The 27,016-nt window shown below is 33.9% G+C and overlaps 1 protein-coding gene across 5 annotated transcripts in view; it reads left to right on the plus strand.

Annotated features, from left to right (window-relative positions):
- Cnksr2 (connector enhancer of kinase suppressor of Ras 2) overlaps window positions 1-27,016 on the plus strand; it is a 241,640-nt gene that overhangs the window by 203,769 nt on the left and 10,855 nt on the right. For 4 of the 5 annotated variants that reach the window (XM_048440719.3, XM_048440718.3, XM_048440721.3 and 1 more), the window contains one exon: window positions 26,402-26,598. In XM_048440719.3, coding sequence (XP_048296676.1) covers window positions 26,402-26,598 — 197 coding nt within the window. Of the gene's footprint in view, window positions 1-18,906; window positions 20,473-26,401; window positions 26,599-27,016 lie in introns of those variants that run through there. The other variant, XM_048440722.3, reaches the window with a different exon arrangement.

Below are 27,016 nucleotides of genomic sequence, written 5' to 3' on the forward strand. Positions count from 1 at the left end.
CTCTTTATAGAATAAAGATGCCAATAAATGTATCATTATACATTTTGTTATTGCAGTCCAATACTGTGGGGCAGTCCGTGCAATTTCAGTAAAATTTGTTTCACTAAAATGGTTATGTACTATTTTTGTGACCCCCATCTACTTCTTTTGGGGTACTCATAAATCTTCCCATTTGATTTTTTTCTGTGTACTTCAAACTGTTTTGTATGGAATACTGCATCCCATTTTGTCTAGACATTTTTTTTCTTATTCACTGTAATGTATATTCACCTTTCTAATAGTAAGGGATTTTTATTCTAAATATTTAGGTTTTTACAACATGATGAATACTTCATTTGGAAAAAGATTCACTTTACAAATCAATGTTTTCAAAATACTGTTTAGGATCTAGTTAAAAGATGTCATATTCTTGCCTTGTGTGGACTGGTCCTTAGAAATAACTGCAAAGGCTGATAATTCAGATGAAGCTGCTTGATATGCCAGAAACAAATTATACACAGAACAAGAATTCATGGTCATTATGTTAGCATCACAAAGGTACATCCTCTGACACATTTTTCTAGCCACACAGATTGACAACCATGCAAACTTGAAAACTCAGTCTCTCAGTAACATGTTTCTATCCTGCTTGAGGTCAGCATTCAGTTTGATCCACTAAAGAGAATGTGTACTAACCATGGGCATAGGTGCAGGGAAATTGAGTATTATATTTCTGGCTCAGAGCTTTTTTTTTTTTCATTTTGCCTAAACATTGAAAATAGGAAGTATTTAGACAAGTGAGAAAAACAGGTAATACAAAACATGAAATTATAAATAGTTTTTAAAACGTATCATTAACAGAACTCCTTTTATATAGTTTTTGTCTCAATCCATATAGTGTTATACATTAAGTGACATGTATGCAATGAACTCCTAAGAACAAAATGTACCTAAATCCATGCCCTGAAAAGTTCTTGATTTCCTTGTGGTTGTAAAATTTAGCTTTAATTTACAAAGGGCAAATTTAGCCTTCTATAGAACAGACTGTAATCTCTCTTTTCATGGCTGAACTACCTTTTGCCTTATTTTGAAATTCAGTTATTTAACTGAGTCATGCTGTGACCATTTTCTCAGGCTGAACTCCTTTTAGTCTGAACTCGATGGCACTAAAAGTACACAGATGAGACATGTCTTGTTTTCCTTTGACTGAAAAGTCAGCATGCATATTAATTATTCTGACCTACTTCACTGGCATTTGGGAAAAGACAAGTAATTTCCTATTATCCCAATTAGCAGTTTCAAAGCTTACTGGGGTATGGGCCTTTTAATAATCTCCTTAAATTAAATTATTAATTATGTCAGCCTCTACAACTTTTAAAGAGTATATATAAATCATTATAGTATAAGATAAAATATAAAGCTATACTTAATTCAGAAATGATTTGTTATTAACACTGAAGTACTATCTTGAGTAACATAGTTAGCATTGGCTAGAATGGCTTTTACTACTTTGTAATACTAGGGAATTTAGATAAGGTTTCCAAAAGCTTTATCCTTTGATTCTGCTGATATCCTCCTTAGCAGTTATAAGATAGTCTTTCTTAGATTTGTGCACACACATTCTTTGTGCACTCATTTCTTCAATAAAGTCATAATGTTCGATTTTTAATTATTTTGGAGATTACCTATTAGTATTCTTATTTAATTTACACATGTATTTAGCTTAGTCTTCAAAATCTAAAATAAAACCTAGCTCTTTCAGCCAGAATGGAAAGAGATTCATTCTATTACTGTGTAGCAACAGTATACATTAGATTATCTGGAAGTGATATCCATGCTTTCCAATTTAGAACTTCTGAAAAATACTTGCTAAATTTTTATTTTAAAATACAATATTCTTTGCACACCACTGGCAATGTGGGAGCTGTACAGGTTGTATTGTGGTTCAGTAGCCTACTATCTGGAATTATCCAGATAATTCCAGTAGCCTACGGAGACACTGAAGAACGACTAATAGAGTGCAGGGAAACCTTCAAGCTGTTGAGTTATTGTAACAGTCCAACAGCCATTTCTTGGAGATTCTCTAACTAGAAGTTTATCTTTAAGAACATTCTGGTAGATTGTGGGCAACAAGATGATGTACTTTGAATACAAACCTGCATTGAAGGCGGGGTTGAAGGAATGGAACAAGTTGAGAAGAAAGAAAAAAATGTTGCATCACTTTTTTATTTTCAAGGTAAATTTTGAACACAAGTAAATAATTTGGAGAAAACATCATCATAAATAATCTCTGAGGTTACTGCTGAAATCTAAATGGAGTAGATAAAGAATGACACGAGCAAACTGAATTTAAAAGATGTAATAAAGTCAAAGAAGAGTAGAGTACCTTAAATATGTCAGTTTTTTGAAGTTTCAGGCACTGTCCTTGGCTGGTTATACAAGTAAATATAAAGAAAGAACATAGAAAATCTAGGGGGGGGGGAATCTCAATATCAGATTATCTGATGTATATAGAATACTGTAAGTGAATATAAAACACTGATAATTATGTGTAAAATCATCTATCTATAGTTTTAATACTGTTTAGAAGTTAGATTTTAAATTACAGTCCCCTCATTTTTGCCTACATGATAAAGACAATTATTTACCATTATTGATATGAAACAGAAATCAAATCATTGTGTGTCTGTTTATTTTAGACATTCTTTAAAGCTAGAATTTGGAAGGATTTAACATACCCTGTTTATGTTGGGATTCTAGTAACTAGAATTGCTGCTCTTTGCACCATGACAACTTTCTTTTAAATAATTTATCTATTTTTATTTTATGTGCATTGGTGTTTTGCCTGCATGTAAACTGGTGTGAGAGTGTCAGGTCTTGGAGTTATAGACAGTTGTTAGCTGCCATGTGGGAGCTGAGACTTGAATCTGGGGCTCTGACGGAACAGTTGGTGCTCTTACCTGCTAAGTTATCTCTCCAGCCCTTTGATAGTCACGTTGAATGTGGTTGTGTATGGTCGAAACAAGCCTTCTCTGTATAACTCCCATTTCAAATATGTCACACATATGAAATAATTAGTTCATTTTTATAAACCAGTTAGAAAATAGATCTCCAACATCTCTGAGCTATTGTCCTTATACCAAAATCCATAGCCTTTGAAAAGAAGGTGACTCAAATTAACTATGTGCTTGATTCATCACCTAGTACCATCTTAATTAGTTTGGGGAAAGTATAAATAATGTCTCTTGTAGTTTATAGTTTAGTAAATAACCGATGGCCCTCCATCTCCCAGGAAAATAATCTCGGTGATGTTCAAAGTAACAAGACCAGATTCTAATAGAAAAAGAAAGACAGACATCTACATGCTAGAGTCATACTAGCAAAGATGTAGCCCGGTAAGATTTAATCTCATGTAGCAGAGTGACAACCTATTATTACCATAGGCAAGACAAGCTGTGATTTACATTTTTACCAAAATAGGTAATCAAATTCAGTCATAATGTTGCCTCTTACTATTTTCACAATTCATAAAGCAAACCACTTTTCAATTCGGTGATGACTTATTGTCCGCTTCTCAATGGAAATAGCCTCTAGCAAGTTGTAGAGAAACCTCTCAAATTCAGCCTGCTGTTTCCTTGATAACCCTGAATTCATGCATCACAAGTTCTCTCATCTACTTACCTAATGCCTCAGTACATGTTTACCTTCTTTATGGAAATTTTCCTATGCTCTCAGCCTATCCCAAAGCACTGTGATAAAACAGGCAGGCCATATTCTAAGATTTGTTCTTAAGAGATCTGAGTGCTCAGGAGAGCTCAGTGGCTTAAGATCACTTGCTGGTTTTCCAGAGGGCCTAAGTTTAGTTCCCAGGAAACCCGCATCCAGTGGCCCACGATACCTACAACTCCAGGGAACTGGATATCCTCCTCCAACCTCCACAAACATTGTGCACACAGCTAGCATATTCTCTCTCTCTCTCTGTCTCTGTCTCTGTCTGTCTGTCTGTCTGTCTCTCTCTCTCTCTCTCTCTCTCTCACACACACACACACACACAAAAATAATTCAATTATATTATGAAAAAACCATCTTTAATAAGAGAAAGTCCTGAGTAATATGTTATTTACTCATTAAAGGGCAAGTACCCATATATGTATGTTTGAATGTAAAGGTGACTCTTTGTTAAACAAATATTTGATATTAAAGCTTCATACTTCAGAACTTCTAGAATGCTTTCCTATACACTATAGTGACAGTTTCATATATATTTATTTCTGATACCAACACAAGATATATGTATGCAAATAAAATAAATCTAGTGAATTATTTCACAGAAATTTTAAAATAATTGAATGCTACAGTTAAACTTGTTTCAGGAAATTCGCAAATTACTTAATATTTCAATCGTGGACTTTATCTAGATCTACAAAAATTTAAATCCCTGTACTTCACTTCTCCTTTACTGTAAAAATATATAATCCAATTAGTTCATTTATTCAGTAAATATTTATTGATGAGTTATCAAATAGTGAGTACTATATTATTAGTAGATCTTAATCTTCAATAAGTCTGATTTTTTAAAAATTATAATATTTTAGTAAAAGGAAACGATAAATCAAAATATATAGCAACTTTCTTACTTGGTGCCAATAATTTTCTCTCATATCCAATTTACAATTTTGTAAAAATGATTCTTAGAGAAATAGCACAAAATATTCTGTTCTCATTTTAATTTACTTATAATTTATGCAACTTTGCAAGATTGAAGATGAGCTGACTAATAGCTTTGTCTGATTTGGCTCACTCCTTAAAAATCGTGCCTTAGAATTAAGCATTCTAGTTGCTTAACTGTTGTAATTAATACAAATCAAATGTCTGACACAGTGAAGTGAATATATTATATTCTACAGGCTCTGGATAACTATCTCTTTCATTTAGAACATGCTTCATAATTTTATAATGAAGTTATTATAAAATTTGATTATCAGAAAAAATATAGGTAATATTAGTTGAGTATTAAGTACATGATATACATTTTAATGTCTTGACAGAAATTTAAAGCTTCACAGCTTAAAGATTTTGAATTTTCGTCCCCATTTGAAATCTTTTACCTGCAATTTTAAGTCTGATGTTTTATTGTGCTAAGAGCCTTTGGATAAATCACCCACAGAATATATTAACATAATGCCTAAAATCTATTTATTTGTCCTCCAAATTTTATCATCCCTGACTGTATGGGGTTTTTTCATGTCAAAGTTTGCTTAAAATTCTTTTTACTTTACCCTACCACCACAGAATCTGTTCTGTGACTTATGAAATGAACATTTTAAAGCACACACCCTGTGACTCTGGTTGAGAGAAAATAGCCCATGACTTTAGTATCACTAAATTCACTGTATATCTTCTTCCCCTTGGCAACTCTGCTGTTTTTTCACTGCTCTTTAATTTTGCCAAACTCAAGAGTTTGCATGTTTTTTTTTTCTAAAAAGAATGGGAACAACATGGAGTCAGTGTGGCTTTCAACAAAATCTAACAAGAAGCACCACCCCTCACTTTGAACACTGTTGTCTTTGTATACGTTATATACTTGCTGGGCTGTCTCCTCTAGATTTATCATCTTGGGCACTGAGGCTTACAATGTGCTTTTGTTAACTTAGTTAGGATCATGCCTCAACATTGGTGGCAAGAAAATGTTTACAGCTCCGAAGATAAATCAACACAAATGCTGAATAGCTTTGCTTAATAATTAGATAAAGTTATATTTAACTAAGTTTCAATGCTTCTTTAAATCATTAGGATGGATCCTTTTTAATAAGTTTTCTTTAGTTGTTTCTCTCTGGTAATATGACAGAATGTTTTGGAAAATTCTTTATAGTAAGGGGAGAGGTCATTCAGTTAGTTTTTTGTTAGGGTTGACATAGACTATATGTCATTCTGTATGTAAATATAAATAAGAGCTCTCTTACTATAACATAAAACTTAAGAGTTCTAAGACAGTTATATTCACCCTCCCATCCAAAACAGACAGACATTTAATGTTTAAGAAAGATTATTATTGAGCCTCTGTTTGAATATTTTAGGATTTTAGAGCTCTTGAGTACAAAAGATGGGATGTTCCATTTTTAAAGTTCTTCCTCATATTTATACAAAAGTAAATTTCTGACAGTTTTATATTGATTTTGAACCTGAAAATAACAAATGAGATTTTTTAAAAAAAAATTGTTAAAAGGCCATCATATGGAAGGCAGTATAAGATGGTCTTGGAAGATCCGGAGAGCAGAAGAGGTGAAAGATAAACAAAGGCTGATTTTTATCTTGCCCGTATGTGGAGACTGGTCTCATATGTTTAATGGCTTCCCCATACTTGGAAGATTTAAAAAAGAGGCCAGTGCCAGGTTTGAAGGTACATGCACTCTAAGCTGCCTGGCAATCTGAAGACTTCTTCCAACTCCTAAATTTTGTGATTTTTTTTTTTTTAGCGTAGTGGCCTCACCATTAGTGCTTTCCATATGAATGTGTCCAGAACTGTACAGTGGGACAGTGTTGTCAAACACAGTTTCTCTATTCTTCAGCTGACTCCCTGTAATCCCCCTAACTTTATCCTTTATACCATTGTCTCGAGTGTTCTCTGTAGAACTATTACAGAGAACCATTTACTTATTAAGTGATAGTTTACATAATGCTTTATTGTCAGCAAGATATAAGTAATATCTGTAATAATCAGTAATAATGCTGATTTCTTTTAGCCCAAATGCAACTATTCACATTTTCTATTATGTTTTAATATATCCAGTTTCATCCAGTAGTATCCTTTTCAAATCTCATTTTTATCATCTATGGTACTAATCCTCCATCTTACTGAATAGGGAGTCTCCATTTTCCAACATTCCAAACATTCTTTCCATGTTTAGTGAATTCATTTTTTAAAAGAAAACACTTCTAAAAAGAAGGAATCAAGGACTGAAACTTTTATGTCAATTTAATTTTTTCATAGTGCTTTTTGTAGAGTCACCAAATTAGAAATAGCTTTCTGTCCGTATTCATAAGGGTTTCACGTGAAATGCCATCTTGTATAGGCACACTACCTATGACTTTCTTCTTATTTCCCATTATGGAACTGATATCCAAAAGCTAGTTTTAAATGCTTCCTTTTTGTTACTAAATCCAAATTGATCCTTTCATCATTTATTTTTTAATATGAAACTCCCCCAATCGTAGCCTATTGGAAACTGTTTCTATCAGGATTATCAGAACGTTCTTTGAAGAACTACTGCTGATTTTTTATTTGTTTCAACAAGACAGCTGTTTCAGCTTAAGCAGTGTCTCAAAGAATTCCTGTAACAATTTCCAAAATGCTCATTCACTTGCTATGGTTGCTGCAGGTCCAAAGAGCTCTTGTTTTCTGCAGAAGCATTTACTCGGTGCTGCAGTTTACAGGCCCTTGCAGGAAAAGCCTAGAATGGCAGTAGCATTATATGGCTCTTCTGGATTTTGTCATTACTTTTTCTTAATTTCTAAAGACACTTTTTTTTGCCACAAGCCTCAGCTGAACGCCTGCCTTTGTGGCATTCTTCTTATAAGCATTTGCTGTTATCTGCTCATGTGTTTCTAGTTAGCCTATCTTCTCATTTCATAGAAATATTCCACACGTTAAGGCTTTTCTTCCAAGGAATCTTGAATTGTGTATCTTTTTCTACTTTTAGTGGGGCAATTTATATCTATATTTCTAAGATTTTTTATTGAACTAATTACTGAAATTTTCTATTGTGTTACTAAGGTTTCTATCTTCAATATTAAGTTTTTATCAATGTTTAAAAAGAGAGAAGTAAAAGAAATTACAAGATCAGTTTCATCACCCCTCCTTTCTTCTTCATCCTTACCCTTTAGTGAGACAGGACTCTACCATGTTACCCTAGGCAGATCCTTACTTCCTGGCTCAGGTAATCCTCCCACATCAGTTTCCACGGCAGAAACTACAGGTTTGCCCTGTACCAGGCCTTTTCAGTCCCCTTTACAGCTCTTGCTACCATAAAAGTTTTCCACTACCGTTGAGTGTGAGGTTCCAAATGCATTTTACCTGTTTCTTTATATTTTTATTTTTATACTCCTTTATTTTGTGTGTTTGAGTGTTTTCCCTACATGTATATATTTGTACCACATACATGTGCGGTGCCCTTGGAGGTTGAAAGAGGGCTTTGGGTGCCCTGCCACTGGAGTTATGAGCAGTTATGAGCCACCATGTGGGAACTGGGAACCGAAATCTCCTCATAAGAGCAGCACGTAATTTTAACTACTGACCTACATCTCTAGCCCTATCTTTATATTCCTGAAACAATAAATATCTAGGTTTTAGTATATGCACCAATTACATGCATATATTCTTATCTCCACTAAGTGAACAGCATTAGTGTGTTGATGACTTAAGCAGAAAAGAAAACGAAACTAGGGTTATATATTTTATATTTTTCCATCTTCAGAAGGTTTCATAAAAATTAATTCACCAATTTCTATTCTACAAGTACCTTCATTGGGATAGTTTTTTCATAATTTTAACCCTTTGTTCTTATTGCCCTCAAATGATACCATAGTATTACAAGATAGAGCAACCATTTAAACCTTTAGCTTGTATCAAATCTATTAAGTGCAAGGAAACAAGAATACCAAAGAATGCCAGGAACTTGTATTTTAGATCCATAGCCCATCCTTGATAAGCTATTTCTTTGTTCAACCACATTAAGTGCTTTCTAGGATTTACAATTTCCCTGCTGAACAGTAACTCACATAACCTAAAATATTAGCACCAAATTGCAGAAACAAGTTGAGTTCCAAGCTTTTTATTGTAATCCTTTTTTTCAAAAATAGACTTTTTTACTTTTTAACATTTATTGGTGGGTGTATTGTGTGTGCATCTGCACACATGTACACATGCATGTAATCAGAACACAACTTCTGAGGAGTCTGTTTTTTCTTCTGCCATCATGTGGGTCCCAGGTTTTGAAGATGGGTGATCAGACTTGGAGGCAAGTGCCACGCAGCCTACTGAGCCATTTGCCAGAACTTAGACCTTTTATATAAAGTAATAATAATATGCTATTACAAGTTGAGCACCCCTTATCCAAAAATCTGAAACACCAAATACTTTGAAATCCAAAATTTTGAGGAAGTCTTCTATTTCAAGACATTTTGGATTTGGGATTTTAAGATTAAAGATACTCAAGCAGTCAAAGAAAAATCGATACAAATATTCCAAAACACACACACAAAAAAAAAAAAACAGGAAGCCTGAAGTACTTTTAGTTTGAAGCATTTTGGATAATGAGCACTCTAGCATTAAAGCATAAAGAACGTATAAAGTGTGGGGTGAAATAGGTGTGGTTGTGCACACCTATAATCTCAGCACTCAGGAAGGAAATAGAAGCAGAAAGATAGGAGTTCACAGCTGCTTTCAACTGCATAGTGAATTCAGGGCCATCTGCTCTACCATATAACCCTGTATCAAAACAAAACAAACAAAAAAAATCTGGTAATATTTTAACATTTTAGAAAGTGCCTGGCAGTGATTCAGAACGTGTAATCATAAAATGAAAAATGAGATAAGGTATTTCTCCATATTTTCACACATAGTCAATGTTGTCTTTTCCAACTGAATAATTAATATAGCTGACGTTATCATAAAAATCAACAAGTAAGCTTGATTTAGCCGTTCAAAACATTATTTTCCTAATTCCCTAAGCATGTATTAAACAGGGTATAAAGCATGTCATGTATACTGTTGTCATAGAACCCAGAATAAATAAATATTAAATAAAACTATTTTTAAAACATCTCATACATTTGTAGCTTGCAAAAATGTATATTGTAGGGGAAAGAAAGACATGGGTTTCCAAAACTTAATTTATGATTGTTCTTGTTTCTGATAATTGTTCTGTTATCCCAAAAAGCAAATAAAGTAATACTGTTTTAAAGTTCTGTTGAAATGTAGGAGTTCACCATTATATTGAACAATACATTCATAAGTGACTTTCTTATTCCTCCAGTTTAATTAATAGTACTCCCAGCACTGGTAATGGAATATTACAGTCAAATTACACAAATGATTCACTGTGTAAACATCTGTAATATTCCTACTGGTGACATAAAAACTGTCTTCAGTAGTATCTGAAAAGTGTAAGAAAATCCATTGCGGATATTCAGAACTACTTTTTGCATATTATGGTCACTGATATCAGATGAAGTACATTTAGCCACTTGATAAACTATTTCAATGGAGTGTAGATACATTAAAATGATGAAAATTCTTCCTGTAATCAGAATTATTATGTGAAAGAGTAGGATGCTACCAAGCTTTCTGTCATGACTTGTTTCATCACAGTTAGAATTGTGATATGTTAAGGATATACTTGTCCAAACTTGAATTCTACTTGTTGCTTGATTTCTAAAACCAGAACATGTCTTAAATTGAGACTATCTGACTTAATTGTATATTATCCCTAGTAGTTCATAATTCAAGTGTCTGTATAACCCAATTAACTTAAAGTGTGAGTGAAAATGAAACTTAATCAAGTAATATAGAATACTAATTATTATGCTTTTTAAAATTATCCCTAGTCAAAATATTGAATTCTTAGAGCTATGTAATTGAACTAGTGATATTATAAGAAATCATATCTTATTAATGACTGGAAAGTGATAATTTAGAATTAAAAGGATCAAGTTCCAAACAACAATAAACATACTGTATTGAGCATTTGCCTATACCTCCACCAGCAGCTCCCCAAGACAGTGAGGGACTTAAAATATTTTCCATGTTTCTAATCAACCTCTGTCAGTGAAGTAAGAACTATTAAAAGTATGAGCTATATTGATAATTAATCCTTGCCTTCATCTATTCCTAAAACTAATGACACACAAATAACTTGGCACCATTCAAAGGAAATACTCTATAGTAGTGATTGCTTTATTTCTTCACATAAGGGCTAAATGATTCTTCCTTGATGTAGAAGTGCCAGAAACAGTGCTTGTGATATCAGGCTTTTCCTTATATTTGTCTTCCGAAAAATTCCACCTCTACCATATAGTTCATATTTAAGATTTTAAGTAGATTTTCTTATTTCAGGTACATGCAATTTTGTCCAATACTCACTGGTCATTCAAGAGGTTTGAAAAAAGAACCATTGAGAAGAGCACACAGGGCACATGACTAAAAGTGTGAAGAAGTCTTATCAGGGGAATCCATTACAAATGAAAAATTATATATAAGGGAAGTAGCTTTAAGCAGAGAAGACAAGGTCTCATTCTAGGCCACACTCTGGGCCTCAGATGTACGGAGATCCTTCTGCTTTGATCTTCCAAGGGCTGATGCCACCACACCAGACTAGATTTGTTAAGTTGCTTTAGCAACTCCTGAGGAAAGTGTAAGTTCAATGGAGCTTCAGGTTTTGCCCCTGCTAAGTACAGAAGTGGCCTTTGATTTCAGCTTGACTGTTTCTATGGGGAGCAATGAAATGTAGTATCTACTCCCCAAGCTGACTTTTCATCATCATAGTGCCCAATCTCCCGACACATCTAAAATCTGTAATCATTCCCAGTATGACTAAGACCAAGGTCTTGGTTCTCACGGCTTTCTCTTATTCAAATATATTAATTTTTAAGAAAGAGTTACTACTAATACTTTTGAGGTATCTACTGATTTTTCACAAAAGAAAGAAAATGGGCTCTCTAATGTAGTGAAGATTTCCAGTAAGGAGGAAGAAGATGTCATCTCGACGTTTTCTTTGGTCAGGTTCTGGTTTTGTGTCTATTTATGGTGTGTACTATGCTTAGTCAATCGCTGCAGAATACTTAGTTTAAACTATGTGACAGCCTTCCTTAATAGTAATAAGCACATGTGATTAATATACACTTGATGATGGTTTGAAACTACTTTTAATTTAGTTTAAGATTTTCTGAACTTGCTTCAAAATTAAAGATTGATGTCTTTTAGATTATTTCTATACTTAATAACCAAATCAAGAGAAAATTTGTTCTAGAATCTTGATTATTAATATTCATGGACTTAAGAAGGGTTTGGTGTAATATTTCATGATAAACCAACTTATAACATTAGCCATTTAGATCTGATGAAGTAGATCTGAGCCACACACAAACCAATACATCTTATAATATGTTTATATATGTATATGTGTATGTATACATACAGAAATTTGTGGTAGTAGTATGTATACATCTATCAAAGAACTCTGAAAGCATAGCCCTATGTGGGTTCTTGCATTTATTCATCCAATAATGATGCTAATAACATAAACATACATAAAATAAATAAGACCAGTTTCATGGAATCCTTTGGTGATCATTTTTGTTACAGATAAATTATTTATTTCATAGATATTATTGTTTTTGCTCTTCTCTTCCCCCACAAACAATGGTAGTAACCAAAGCAAATAGTAAGGGAGTTTTAAGTAAAACTTGGTAATCCTAAATATACCCCATTTTTACATGTTTCTAGCCAATAAAAAGTGACTTGAGACAGCCTCTCTTCCTTAATAGTTGTATCTTTTCATTCTAGAGAAGGTAACATAGTCTTTTATAAATAAAATATAATGCATAGAAATGTTTAAAGCCTGACTGGGTTGTTATGAAATATGGAGTTCTTGTTTTTTCAAATATATTACAAGTAATATAGCCACATCAATCACTATAAAATTGATTGACTTGCAGATAATAAACAGATGTATTGAGATTAGCTTTTTTTCACATTTCAATATAAATTCCATTTTAAGATACAGAGAACCTTCTGACATTTCAAAGATTTTATTTCCATAAAAGAAACTCTCACCCTAGTGAAGTTCCTATATGAATCTACTTTTCTGTAATTATACTGCTGAGTGTAAAATTCAACATATGATACCAAATGTTAAACACAGATATGGCAGGCAACCTTTCATAGTAGCTATATAAAGACATTTTTATTTTTCCATAAGAACACTGAGAGTCAGCATCTCTGTAACTCTCCAATAAAATTTAGTTTTCTTTATAAGGATTAATCTTACACAATATTTTCCAGAAGAAGAAATGAAGCTCATATTTAATAGAATATTTCAGATGGTACACTCCCTATAGGTTTCTATTTCTATACTTTTCTATCCCAAGTACAGAATACATTTGCTGGTCCAAAACCTAATAGCCATTAATTTCTACCACAGCTAAGATTGAATGTGAATACTCGTTAGCCCAGATTTTTAATTAAGGTGAAAAGTTGTACTAATTGGTTTCACCTGTGGTACATTCTTATAAATATATTTTACAGTGATTTTTATTTACCAAATATCTTTCTTGTAAATAACATGATACCTATCACTAAAATAGAATTTCAATGTTGAATTGTGAAACTGTTTTAACAAAGGAGCTTTATGAGACAATCTATGATATAATAATTGTAGGAAAATTAAAAAAGGATATGAAATGTTACATTAGCTATATAACAGATTTAAGTAAAGAAAAGGTGTTAGTGGTAAATGACTGTCATCTTGAATTTTCTTCTTGTTCTTGGCACTTGCTTTGCTGGAGAAGGTATTTTTGATGGTCCTGAAATTCAATTGGCAATGACCCCAGAGCGGCTTATCTCCTTGCCAGAGTTGTTAATGAGTAAATGATCCCAAATGTCAGACTGGCATGCCAACAAGGTTATTAATAAAGCATTAACATTTAGAAGTTATTGAAAGAAGGAAAAAGTCAGTGTTTTAAATATTGAAATCTCAAAGACACTGAGCAAAATCCACTTCTAAGTTCTCCAGTCAGAGCAGTATATAGTCTGAGAGGAAAAAAATCTTTAGATTTGACGTGTAAGAAGACCTCCTTTTCTTGTTTTGCTACAATTTTCCACTACTGCCCCTCCGCACAAGCAGCTGTTATAGTCTTGTTGAAAAGAATTTAGGATTTTCACTCCCTTTTTTAGCTTAAGTATCTCTCTTCCCCTCCCCCCTCATTTGCCTTCTTGGAATAATATGCTCCTGGATCTGATATTGAATGACATTCTTTAAAAATAATAGTACTCTTCCCATATGATAATGGCAGAACTTTTAGAATATTTTAAAATTTCAATACGAGAGTAAGAATAGAGTAGGGCTGCAGAGGTAGTTCAGAGGCAGACCACATAGTCACCGTTCATGAGGCCCTGAATACAATCCTACCACAGAGGTGATCAGGGAGAGCCTAGAAATATAGCCCATCCTATAAGGTATATCCATTAGATATTGCTTGCAAAGATATTGTTAATTTGGATATATTCATTTATTTTTAGATTATATTTTGAATAATTTGGAAGTTTGGCCACTAACTGCACCTAATAAAAATGGGCGGCAAAACTATCCTTACCACGGCCTGAGCAAAGTTCAAGTTAATTGATCAGCAAATTAGCCAAAGGAGATAAAAGGAAGACACACAAAATTTATCTTCAGAACCCCAACTCCCCTACTTTCTCTTAGCTGTTATCCTATGAGAATTTTCAGTTTGGAGAATTTAAGTCAAGTGAGATGTCCATCCATAATCAGTAGCTTCTAGGATGAAAATATAATCAGTAAATCAGTATTTCAAAAACATATTTATTGCCTGATCACTTAAGTGGTTCAAAGTTCAACTCAGAAAAAAACTGTCTTTCAAAGTACTTATGAGGTTTTTTTTTTAATGTAGTGTGATTAGAAGCAGGAAAAGGGAACCTATAGAATGAAATGATTTAGAAACAAATATTGTTAATTCCAATTTGTTGGGGTCTTTTCCATTTGTGGCAAAGTCATACGTAATCATAAGGTGTTTGGTGACTTATGTCTTCGCCATATTGTCCGGTCTCATCACTGAATTATTTTCACACTGCTCGTCATGTGATCTAATTACTTCTGTTTATAAATACATAGGCTCATAGTAAAGTTTAAACTCTCATATATTAAAAGCATACATTGTTCATATCAAGGAAGTATTGGGAAAATTTTGTTTTTCTTGTAGTGTGTTCATATCTCAGAATCTAGTCACTAGACACCCACTAATACTTCTGAAAGAAAACTTCACCAGGAAAATGGCCGTCCTGGTAGGGTTTAATGTGGTTATTTTATTAATAATACTGTCAGATGAAATATATGAGCTGTCTCTGTATCACTCAACTAAAATATTAGAAAATAGTAATGAACTATAATGGAGGAATCACATTTGTACATATATACACACACACAAATACAGATACACTCATTTTGTCTTTGCTCCACAACATGTACATGTAAAAATTAATTCCCCTTGCTTTCCATTTTAAAATCTGAATAGCAAACAATGAAATGTGACAAAAGATTTAATACTTTTTTATAAAAATATCAATAATTACATCATTAAAAATAAACTGGTAATAAATTGAATCAATATCTTTATTACTCCTGTGACTATTAAACTTACAAGACATTTTTCACTCATTGCCAATACAAAAGCTTCATTTCTAAAGGTAGTTTAAGCTGGAGCATAACTGGTAGAGTGAATGCTTATATCACATAAAACCTGGGGTTCAGTCTTCAGCGCTGAAAAGAAATAAATATTTTAGGTCATCAGTTTCTTCAGATAGTAACTTTAGTTTTGAATGCAGACAGCCCGCATAGGAGGGCTGTTCTCACAAATTACTAAGTAAAAACTGCTCTCTGAGGCCATAACAGTCTTGCATTAAGATAAAGTCCTGAAATTGTGGTTTGGCAACATAGAGGAACATTTTAACTGTCTGAGGATAGTTTCCCTCGACCTAGATTAACAAATTATTTTGCTTTTTTTTAAAAAAAAAGTCTAAGTTCTATAATATAGGTACAAACTATATTAATTTTTACTATTCCTCATATTATTTTGAAAAGGAATGTTTTATCATGAAAATTCTGTTCCTAGTTTACAAAAGTAAAGATTTTTCCCAACCCATAACCTGTTTTACTAAATAAAAATAAACAAGCAACCTTGAAAACTTCTGCTTTTAATTCAACCTTTTAGAAGAAAGTGGAGGGCTCACGCCACAGGTCCATTCCTTCAGATGCTTGTTTTGATGAAAGTGAGTATTACTTATACTTTAAGAAAAACCCAAATCTGGGTATTTATATACTTAGAGAACAAGGAAGGCTTCAGATAAGTATGTCAACTAAACTTCTAAAAACCAAGTAATTCTCTCTGACGCTCCTATGTTGTCCTTGTTGGAGCTTTCGCTTCTGGATTTGCCCTCAAGTTTACTTGCAACGAAGCCAGATAAATAGAAAAGTTTTCTTTTGGAACTCAAACTTAAGTGAGAATATTCTAAAGTGCTCATTTGTTTTAAGTACATATTCCCATTTTCAAGCAGTTTGCTCTCATTCAACAAGAAAGTGTTTTACCTGCTTTGTATTCAAATTTAATCATAATCATTCTCATACAAGTGTCTGTGACTTCAACATTAACCACTCTCATGTAACCTCAAATATCTGATTGAAAGCAACTCTTCCTAGTGGGTATGTTTTTAATGTTCCTAAAATTTGTGTTTCCATAATTTATATTTTTGCTTATTATTTGAGTAGTCCTTAGTGGAGCCATTTTTATACTCATAAAAAAGGAGAAAAGGACATATATTTCTCAAAATAGTCTGCATTCTCACAGTGACTTGAGAATCTGAAAGAGACTTGCAGAAAGGCACAGACGTGCAAGTCTCTCAGAAGTAAACGATAGACATATGGAATAGTCTCACTTCGAAATGGGTTTGTTTGTGTTTGCACAAAACTCTTGTCAATGAGCCATGCACCTTGAGCCCTTTGTGCCTTTACCAGTGATTGGCCTGGCTTGTTAGTACCTAACCATACAGTTGATTCAATTGTACTTAGTCTAAGAATATCCTTATAGTTGTTCTATTTGCCTCAAAAATAGGAAACATTTAACTCAACATAAAATTTTACCTTGCAAGAATTTATTCAAGCAGCTCATCAAGACCTCTCTTATTTTTTTCCCTAACTTCAGGACTCCAAGATATTTCCAACACATTCTTCAGCAGAAACCTTGAACTTGTTTTAGCTGAGTGATAGTGTTCCACTGATGGAAGGGCGGGCGCAATAAAATGCTATATACCATCCCTACCTAGAGGCTAATGACTTAGAAACTACTGGTATATGCAGGATAGTGATTGATGGTGCTTCAGTAAATCCTCCCCACTGAGTAGCCCTTGCCAGTGCAGACCTCAAACTACAATGAGCAAAAGAATCATTACTTGTATAAACTGAGAATTCCAGAGTTCCATCCTCAGATATCCCAATCCAGTATGTAAGAAGTGGCACATAGAAATTTATGTTTAACAAATACCTCCAGCCTTAAGAGTCTCTAGTCAGTGGTACTTAATCACAAATAGTTGGAGAGATATCTTTTTCTTAAGGAGTTACCTTTTTAATATTAAGAGATTGGTAAAGAGTGCTCACCACTTTGAAATAGTGATTCTTCATAACAATCTTATATTCAGACAAGGGACTAAACTGGAGAGATATTTTCAAATCTCTTGTAATAAAATTCAGTAATCTTATAGAAGCAATACTGTAAGTGTAATTAAACCCCACTTGATTACCAGGGCTCTAGTTCACTTTAGTGTGGATTAAATGTGCATTAGGGAATATACTATAAATGAAAGTATTCATGTAATATTATTTCTGCAAAAATGATGAATGTGTCCCAAACAACTTATAAAATATTTCAATTACATAGAAAATTAAGGACAGTTTAAATTGCGATAAGACTTTATGACTCAGGTTAGAGTGCCTCTGATTTTCCATTCTGAAATCCCATACTCTTATCAAACAGTGAAAGGACCTAGAGACAGATTTCCAGCATTATAATCTTTTAAATGATGAGGTGTTGTATGTTATTTCACTTGACCTACATAAGAAAATTACTTAGCTCTCAGCCCCTTTTATACACAGTGTATGATGTGATAAATAACTGCCTCTGCTGGTTTTGAACTACACTGTATTTCATTTTCTACACATCCGTTATTTCCCTTCCCATTTTCTAAGGAATGTAGTAATAGACAGATTGCTTTCTCTGATCCTTCTCCCTCTCTGTTTCTTCTGGGGAATATAACCAAAAATATGACAGGGTGTGGCAGATAAAATTCTGCCTTATACTAGTGATGACAAATATTGCCAATGTGTACCTACTGACAATATTTGGATTCCTGAAGATGAAAAATAAAATGAACAAAGAGAGATGTTAGTTTTTCTGAACTCTGCTTCGCTTTTCCTGTCATTCAAAAGTGTTATTCTCTTCCAATTTATAAACTCCTTGATGTGTGGCTAATGCTCAGATGTAAAATCATCTTTTTGTCATGCTTCTTGTTATAGCTTTTCATTTTTTTCACTTGTTGTCATTTGCTTTGGGGCCTCCTCATCAGAACAACGCTAGCTAGGCTACTGCAATTTCTCTGGATCAGAACAGTTGCTTTTATGTCACAGCAGGAAGACAGTCTTCTGGTCAAAAGACAAAAAAAAAACCTTCTTCATACCTTAAGACTGTGTAAAAATGAGGAAACATAGAAATCCATTTTGATTTAAAAAAAAAAAAAGACTGACGGTTTTGCACCTGTGTGGAGAATACTTTAGCTGGCTTTTCTGATTCAAACTATAGACGTGTATGTACAAGTTAGAGGTGGGGAAAGGTGTGTCTGTTAGTTATTGTATATAATTGGAAGATTGGCCTGCCAAACAAACTAAATCAAAACTGGTTCCATTTATGGCGAGGTAGACTTGCATGCCAACAGAAAGACATTATGGTATTAAAACCATATGCAATTAGACATTATTTTCTCTTCATGGGTACTGCATGGTGGTATTTCTAATACAAATACTGATGTGCTTTGGAATAATGGCACTCGCAGGTCTTTCATCATATTGTATCACTGCTTTATTATATTAGGCTAATACACTACGAGAGTTGGTAGAACCTCTCCATGCCAAATCGGATCCACTTCTGTTGGCACTCAACCCATTGGAATCACAGATTGCTAAGCTAATGTTTAGAGAATTTAGATCGAAGAGAGTCGGCACGGCGCAGACTCAACATCAACCTCTTGCAAGCAACTAAAATGGCCTCGTCCTTGCTGTTTATAACAGAAAACAGACTTGTAAAAAGCTTAGACCATCAAGTGTTGTGGATTTGGGGCCTCCCTAAAGGGATATTATGAGGGGCAGGCCACTCTTTAAGAAGAATTCGAGCTTTCTACAGTGTGACTAGCATAAGATCAAACCAATCAAGATGGAGCACAGTAGCCGAAAACTGCCCTGTCTGTGTGAGAACAGAGGGTAAAGGGTCTGGCCTGGGGAAGGGCTCTATGGTGACACCTCAGTTGTGTTCGCCTGACGCCAGGAGAGAGGGAGCAGCACCGATAATTAGAAAATGCTGTTTAATGGACTCTTGGTGGCCTGGGGAAGGCAAAGCAGTGGAAGCAAATTCTGTGTTAAGTGTATTTGCATTTTTAAAGCTTGACATGCTGTATTGTACTAAATTACGTGTTATCTATTAAGGCAAGGTGTACACACCCTGCTCTGAAACTTAATATGTTTATTCTATTATTAAAGCATATTCAGGTGTAAGGCAGACTGCTTTCAGTGACACTAATGAAGGAAATTCCTCATGCCAGGCTTTATTCGATTCCTTAGCTAAAATTCTAACTCTCTCCTTTGTCTTGGCACTTTATAGAAGTGATGTTGCCTCTTAAACTGGAATGAGCTATCCTTTTTCTGTGAAATAATCCAAATCTGTAGGCTATGGTTTTCCATATTTGAAAAAATATTTTGTCTGGATGTCTTTCAAACAAGCTTCAGATATTATTTAATACTATGTAACTGGGCCCCCTGTGGCTCAATATTGCTTATTTTTCTTCTGTGGTAGATGTGAAATTTCCTTTAGTTGGATAAGATACAGTGTAATGATTTCAATGCTAATTATTGGATATTTCATACTGTGCAGTGAAAAAAATAATTTAATATTGTATTATGAAATGTTTTTCTTCCTGTTGCTGCAGTGTGTGGTATTGCATAATATGAATACCTGTAAAAATATTACATTAAAAATAAAAATATTACCACTTGGTACCAGATCTTTTTAGATAGCTAAATATTTGCTAAGTATGCTTGATAGCAAGTATCTTTCCAATGAGAAGAAATCTATGCTTCTTTCTCATAAATGAAATTTGTGTTGTGAATAAAAATCACATGGATCTCCCTTATAATTGCCTCTGTGCTCCAACCATTTGAATGTGTTTTTAAGTATATCTAAAGAATGGTGGTTCTTGGTTCATAGAAATAAGTCAAATTTATTTTATTGACATTTAATATTAATGAACTTCTCTTGGGTCATTCTCCCTATTGATATTATAGTAAAACTTTATGATTTGAAGAATTTTAGGCGGTTTTCCTCATTCATGAGTGTAGTGACTGTGTATTAATTTTCAAATAAAATATCCCTTAGTTTTACTTTGAAGCTGTCACTATTATGAATTCCTTCCTTAGACTTCCATTTTAACTGGTTACATATTTAAATTATGTGGGTAAATTTGGATTCTGACATTAATTTCAATGTTTATCTTTCAAGCAGCCATTCCTTCTTAGGGGTTAGTAAATCAGTATTAAGGATGCTATCATTCTGCCATTTGAAATATACCCTGATAATACAGCCACTGTCATATAGTTATTATTAAACTACATAATTTTACAGAAATTGCATACTCAGAAAAAATTGTAGAATAAACTTTAGGTCTGTCTACTGTGTCACACCCTTATGGAAGTAAGCTTTACTGTTGGAGGAGAAATGACAGTTATAGCCACTGAGCATAGTTAACTTATAAGTACAGGCTTTACCTGATCTAAAAAGAGAAGAAAAGAAAACCCTAGCAATGTAGGTAGAGCCAATCACTTGTTCCTCTCAGTGAAGGGGATTTTGCTCATTAAAATCAATTTTTCCACCCAAGAAACTATTGCCTAATATTAATGTTGGACTAATGTTATTTTTCCTGAAAGAAAATAAAGTATTTCCAGTTTTTAAATAAATAATTGGCTACAAAGGAAAAACTAAGAGCTAGCTTGTGAAATCTTTACTTTCTTCTAATGTAGCAAGCTACCTTCCCCTCCTCCCAAGTTTTACAAACCAAGGCATACCACATTGGTTGATATAAAGGCATGAATTAAAATAGCTAGTGCTTAACTATAAAACAGTTCAAGTTATAGTGTAAATCCTTGCTTATTTCGTATAAAACCCTACAAAGATATCAAGTCCACTAAAAGTCTGTCACCTTATATTTAAATAAGTTGTGCTCTGTGACATGATAATAAATTAGTATTCACAAAAATGATCCTGTGGTCTCAGTGAAAATGACAATTGCCCTTTGGGACAAAAATAGTGTTCTACGTACTTGATATGTTTAGCCTGGAAGCCTTAAAGTGCTTTCTGGTTGTCTAAGAACAAATGCCACTGAGATGTGGTTGATGACTAATACTACTATGTCTAGCCTTCTCTATCATCTGTAATTTAACCTTTCCCAACCTTGGAGCTCATTGCACAGCTGTGTTGTAGAAAGAACAACTGTTTCTATGAGGGTATCATTGTCCAACTTTAAAAGAACAGAATTCTCTTCCAAAACATGTACCAAGACTCCACTTCCCGTTGTTTGTTTCAGAACCCAATTCTTGGTTTTGTTTCCATCTTTTACTCTGCTTTAACAGTGCCATTTCAGTGCCAGGGAATATGGGAAGACAAGAGTGAGATTTCAGTGTCCTTAGTTTTCATCAAAGAAGCATGAACAGTATTAAACAATTACTTTTCAGTAATTACACAGTCACCTAATAGGGAATCTTCTTTGGAACATTTTATTTATAGAGACATATATTACTCCATTTGAATTTGTTGAGAGCCTGGGGCATTATGGCAGATAGAGAATGGGAAATGCAAATGTGAGTAACACAAATTTCCCTTAGAGGAAAGTACAATATAGACCTTTGAAGGAGAATCCATTAACATACGAGAAGAACATAATGGAAATTTCCTCATGAGTTTTGTATCTAATCCTTTTCAGCATCATTTTTGTCTATATTTATAGCATAGACTGATATAGACTGATAAATGTCTGTAAATTATGAACAACAAACATGTTTTAGCCTGTAAGTGTGTAGAGTCAAAAAAAGTTAGAAATCACTGAGCCCAAATACATAGAATATATTAACCAAAAGTTTTGGAGAATTGAGAAATACATTATGATCTGCTCATAAGTTGTTTCAAGACATTACAACAAACTAGTATTTTTCATTAGGAATTTTTATTAGGTAATCTTTTGTTTGAGCTTTTCTTTATTCTTTTTACTACGGGGCGATCATATGCAACCTGCAGAAAACCAATGAACTATTGTGATATTCACTCTGTTCCTGGATTCCTAATATCATATTTATATATATATATATGAATGACATCAAAGAAGATTTTTTTCACTCCTGCCAAGTATGGCACAATCAGAAATGATCATCCCCTGGCACAGAATACAAATTAATGTTTAATTTTGACCTTCAAATCTACCAGTTAATTAAATTTTAGATAAGAAAAGGGACTTTATACACTCTTTCTCCTTTAGGAAAATGAAACTTTTTTGATGAGTGCTCTGACACAGACCTAATTTATATGCTGCAAATGTAAATACAATTTGGGGGAAATTTTATTCCTTCATAGATCCAGATTTCGTGAATAAATTAGATGCCAATTAAAATGTCATGGCAGCAGTGCTACACTTCCTCAGTGGGAATCACAGAAGGTCCCTATATATTTCCTTTTATTTGAATGTGTTCTACACTTTGCCAATTTTCAGAAACATTCACTCAAATTGCAAAAGAGCTGGTTTTTAGCCAGTGTTCCAATGACTGAACTGGCACATTGAAAGAAATTCAGTTGGGAAGCAGGCCTCACCAAGTGTCTGCCTCATCTTCCAAAGCAAGTTCTTGCAAGAGAAGAAAAAGCAAAGTTTGAGAAGAGAAAGCCCTGGAGGGAAATGTGAAGGAGATGAAGAAGAAAAGAACAAACAGAGAAGAAAAGAAAGGTGCTTTCATGTTCTCAGTTGCAACAGTAGCCCTGTAGACTTAATTGATATTCATCTGAGAAAAACCAAGGAAACCAATTGAAAACTATAAAAGAAAATAAAGGTCTGTTTTTGTCTTGAATGTTGAGTTCTGTGTTGTTTTGACTGTTGAGCACAGTGAATCAGATTTATAATGTGACTCTGCCCCTCACTCCCTTCCTTTGAAAATAAAGGGACTCTTTGTGTAGTTAAATACTTGGTGACATTTTGTGGTAGCCTGGCTTCTCAGTCTGTCATCCTTACTCATTCCACTGCTGTGTCCTGTGCAGTGTTGCATGTGCGTGGTGTACACAGAACTAAGCGGGGTTTTCTTATCTCTGCTAGGAGCCGCACCATCCACTCGCTATACTTTAAAATGTTTCTGTGTTCTGTGTCATTGTGAGTCTTTGTTCAGATGTGCTGCCCAGAGATAGACTCATGCTTGGCTTTTTGTACAGCTGTCATACCAAATTGTTTGTGAAATTGTTTTCTTTTGGTTAAATGCTTCTCTCAAATAATATTAAGTAGGGACAGAGGAAACTTTCAATTTTAAAGTAGTTATTAATGGAAATTTTTTAACATAATCTAGACTTAGTCTTCTTAAAATAAAACTTGGTTGAAATTGTATAAAACTTAAAGATTCTGCTCCAGCATTCCAAAAGTTAAAAGTTTAGGTAAAGGGGCTGGCTGGAGATATAGTTCAGGAGTAGGATGTTTGCCTAGTATGTGCAAGACCCTTGGTTTAATCCCCAGTAGAGAGGTAGGGAGACAGAGACAGAGAAAAGAAGAACAAACTACGGCAAAATGTAACAAGATATATATGCCCTACAGTATTAGGTAATATGAGAAAGATTTCTCTTAAAATAAAAAAAAATCACTGTGTGAAAACCATCCTTAAATTCTAACACTATAATCTAGATCCTTTTTGCTTCTTTCACCTTCTTTCTAGAACTGAAAGAAATATTAATGTGTTGTGCCAGCTGACACCTTAGCTACTGTAATTCTCATCCACTAGGCCTCTTAGTGACACCCAGACCCCTACTCTCAAAAAATTACTTCCGTCTTTACATGCAGTCTTGTCTTCAGGAAAATAGAATAATTGCTAAATTCCCCAGTGTCCTTTACTGGATTATGATTTTATGAATTGGAATTGTTGTTTTCCAATGTGTCCTCATTTTTACAACTCCATTTAGTGACCATAAGTTGCCATATGGCTTTGTTCTTTCCTTCTTTCTAGGCATTCTCATTTGAAATTCTCTATACTGAATACATCTTGCTTTTACCTTGAAAACTCATTCTTTTCGTAGATTTCCATCCACCCATCCACCAAACTCCCCTATGTACTGAAAATATTCAAGGATGAACCACGAGAGAAGGTTAAAGTTTTCTTTAGTGGATTTGTTATATACTACAATGGTAACATATGCTGACAGATGCTAAGCGATTTTCTACTGAAAAGACTGAATGATCATAGCTATGCGCAGCTACTGAGAACTGCAGAACGCTAACTACAGACTTAAACAAAACTGCTTTTTAATCCTAAAGGTGGTCCCTTAAAATTATAACATTATTTTAAACTTTGGGGGCAGTTTTAGGTGTACTATTTTAAAACCTGTTTAGAGCATCCTCTGCATAGCCCAAGGGATGGTGTCCATAGTTTACACAAATGATGGCAATAACTCATCACCCCCATAAGTGTTCTACCTCTGACATTTACCTTCTTTGCCAGAATATGAGCACACAGAAATGTTTCTGTGTAGAAAGTATTACCATCTCTGTATAGTTTGTATCCAATTAGAAACCTTTCCTATGGAAAACTCAGTACTTTGTATTAAAAGATTGCATGCAAAACATGAAATAAGTGTTTAGAATGCTGCATTTTCAGAGACTCACACATTAATTGGCACCTTCAATTAAATTCATACTTTAAATAATTAAATTCTTATTTCACCATTTATGTGAGATTATGATCTTGAGCAAAGACCTTCCCTGATATAAAATGCAGATTTCTTCATATGATGGTGAAGATCAAATGAAATCATGAATGTTAGTTATTTACCCTCAGCCTGACACAAAAGAAATGTTCATTAGTATTATTATTAATTAGGGAATCTACTTTTAAAACTGTATCCAAAAGCTTAAAATTGCATGGACCATGGTGGAATACATAACCTTCTATATTTATGCCTTGGGCCAGTATAAGTAGTATTCCTCAAATAAGACCCCACTGCTCCCCAAAGAAGAATCCTAGTTCATTTTTATTACTTCTATGACAAACTGATGTTTATGATTGATATAACATCATTATTAAGATAATTTTAAAGCAAGATGGCACATTCAATTGTTCATCTAGATTTAAAATCCACACTTATGATTGTCTTAATTCTCTCAGACATATTTAAGTGGAGTATTTTCTTGTCAGAATTTTAAAATGTTATAAATTCTCTTGGTACATGTCAGATATTTCTTTATATTTGCTTATAAATATATCCATGTGCTTCATTTTAATTTAATTTAAAATATTAGTATTCCTAAGCATGGTAGCTTATATCTGTAATCCCAGTACTTGGGAGACCAAGGCAAAAGGAGTGCCATGAATTTGAGACCAGCCTCATGTGTTACAGAACTCAGCCTGGACTACATAGTGAATTGCAGGCCACCCTGGCCTACACACTGAACTCCTGCCTGAAAATCAAAACATTAGTTTTGATAATAACTTAGGACTGGTTACTGCATTGATGATGTACCAGAAATTGTCATGGCAGTCACATGAAATCTAATAATCTATTAAATAGCTTGACAATCTTAATCATATGTATACCAACCAATCTCTTCCATCTTAGGAAGTCTGAAAAAATGAAAAGTATTCAGTATTAATTAACCAGGAAAACTCTATTAAATAGCATATCTGTGTTTATTAGTTATTGTCTTAAAATACTAAACTATATGAAGCAGCATTTCCATGTTATGTACATTTTATATTCTAATTCTTTGAATTTGAGATATATGTGTCTATTTTTCTCTCAAGAGGCTCTTTGTTGAATCATAAATCCTATTTAATCCTTCTAAAATAATTGACTGCCCATAGCTATCTAACCCAATCTATCTAGCACCTGTGAGGTATTTTGGTTTACTTTATTTAATTTTATTAGAGATATTTAAGTATTAGACTTAATACCTAATCATTCATTAGACTGTTTTTCAGATAATCCAATTTTTACAAGAGTGTTCCAACTACAAAATAACTTTATTAAACTGCATATCTGTCTCTTTCCATCCCTTCTCCCCATTCTTTACTCCCACCCTGTCTTCCAGGTGAAAACCAGGAAGAGAAGTTAGGAGACTCCTTGCAAGATCTGTACAGGGCACTGGAGGAAGCCAATCTGTCACCAATAGGAGAACATCGCATTTCAACCAAGATGGAATACAAGCTATCATTTATAAAAAGATGTAATGATCCTGTGATGAATGAAAAACTGCACAGGCTGAGAATTCTTAAAAGCACTTTAAAGGTAAGGTATGAGCGGGGCAGATAAATTCCTATGGGCAGATTCATTCCTAACCGAAACTCGATTGTCGGATACTCTAAGTGGTACAACAAAACAGGGAGCTAGAGGACGGACAAGGTAAGCAGCATGAACCTGCAGCAGAGTGACAGGGAGGGGATTCTGTCAGGACTTTTGTGGAAGTCCTAAGTCACTGACTAAATGCGGCATGACTTAGTTTTAGGAGAAAGCAGGATGTGGTTAAGACTTTCCTCTCGAAAAGCAGGCTTGGTGCTATTCCTTAATCTTTTGCTTCCTTAGAAGTTCACCATGTCGTATATTTATCAAAGCTATTAAAGGCATATGGTGTGCATGTAGAATGTTTAAGCGCTTGAAATGTTTTGTGAATATTTCCTGCATACATTTCAACACATCTGGAGTGAAG

The sequence above is a fragment of the Myodes glareolus genome, chromosome X (assembly GCF_982192425.1).
Source record: "Myodes glareolus chromosome X, mMyoGla1.1, whole genome shotgun sequence".
Taxonomy (NCBI): Eukaryota; Metazoa; Chordata; class Mammalia; order Rodentia; family Cricetidae; genus Myodes; species Myodes glareolus.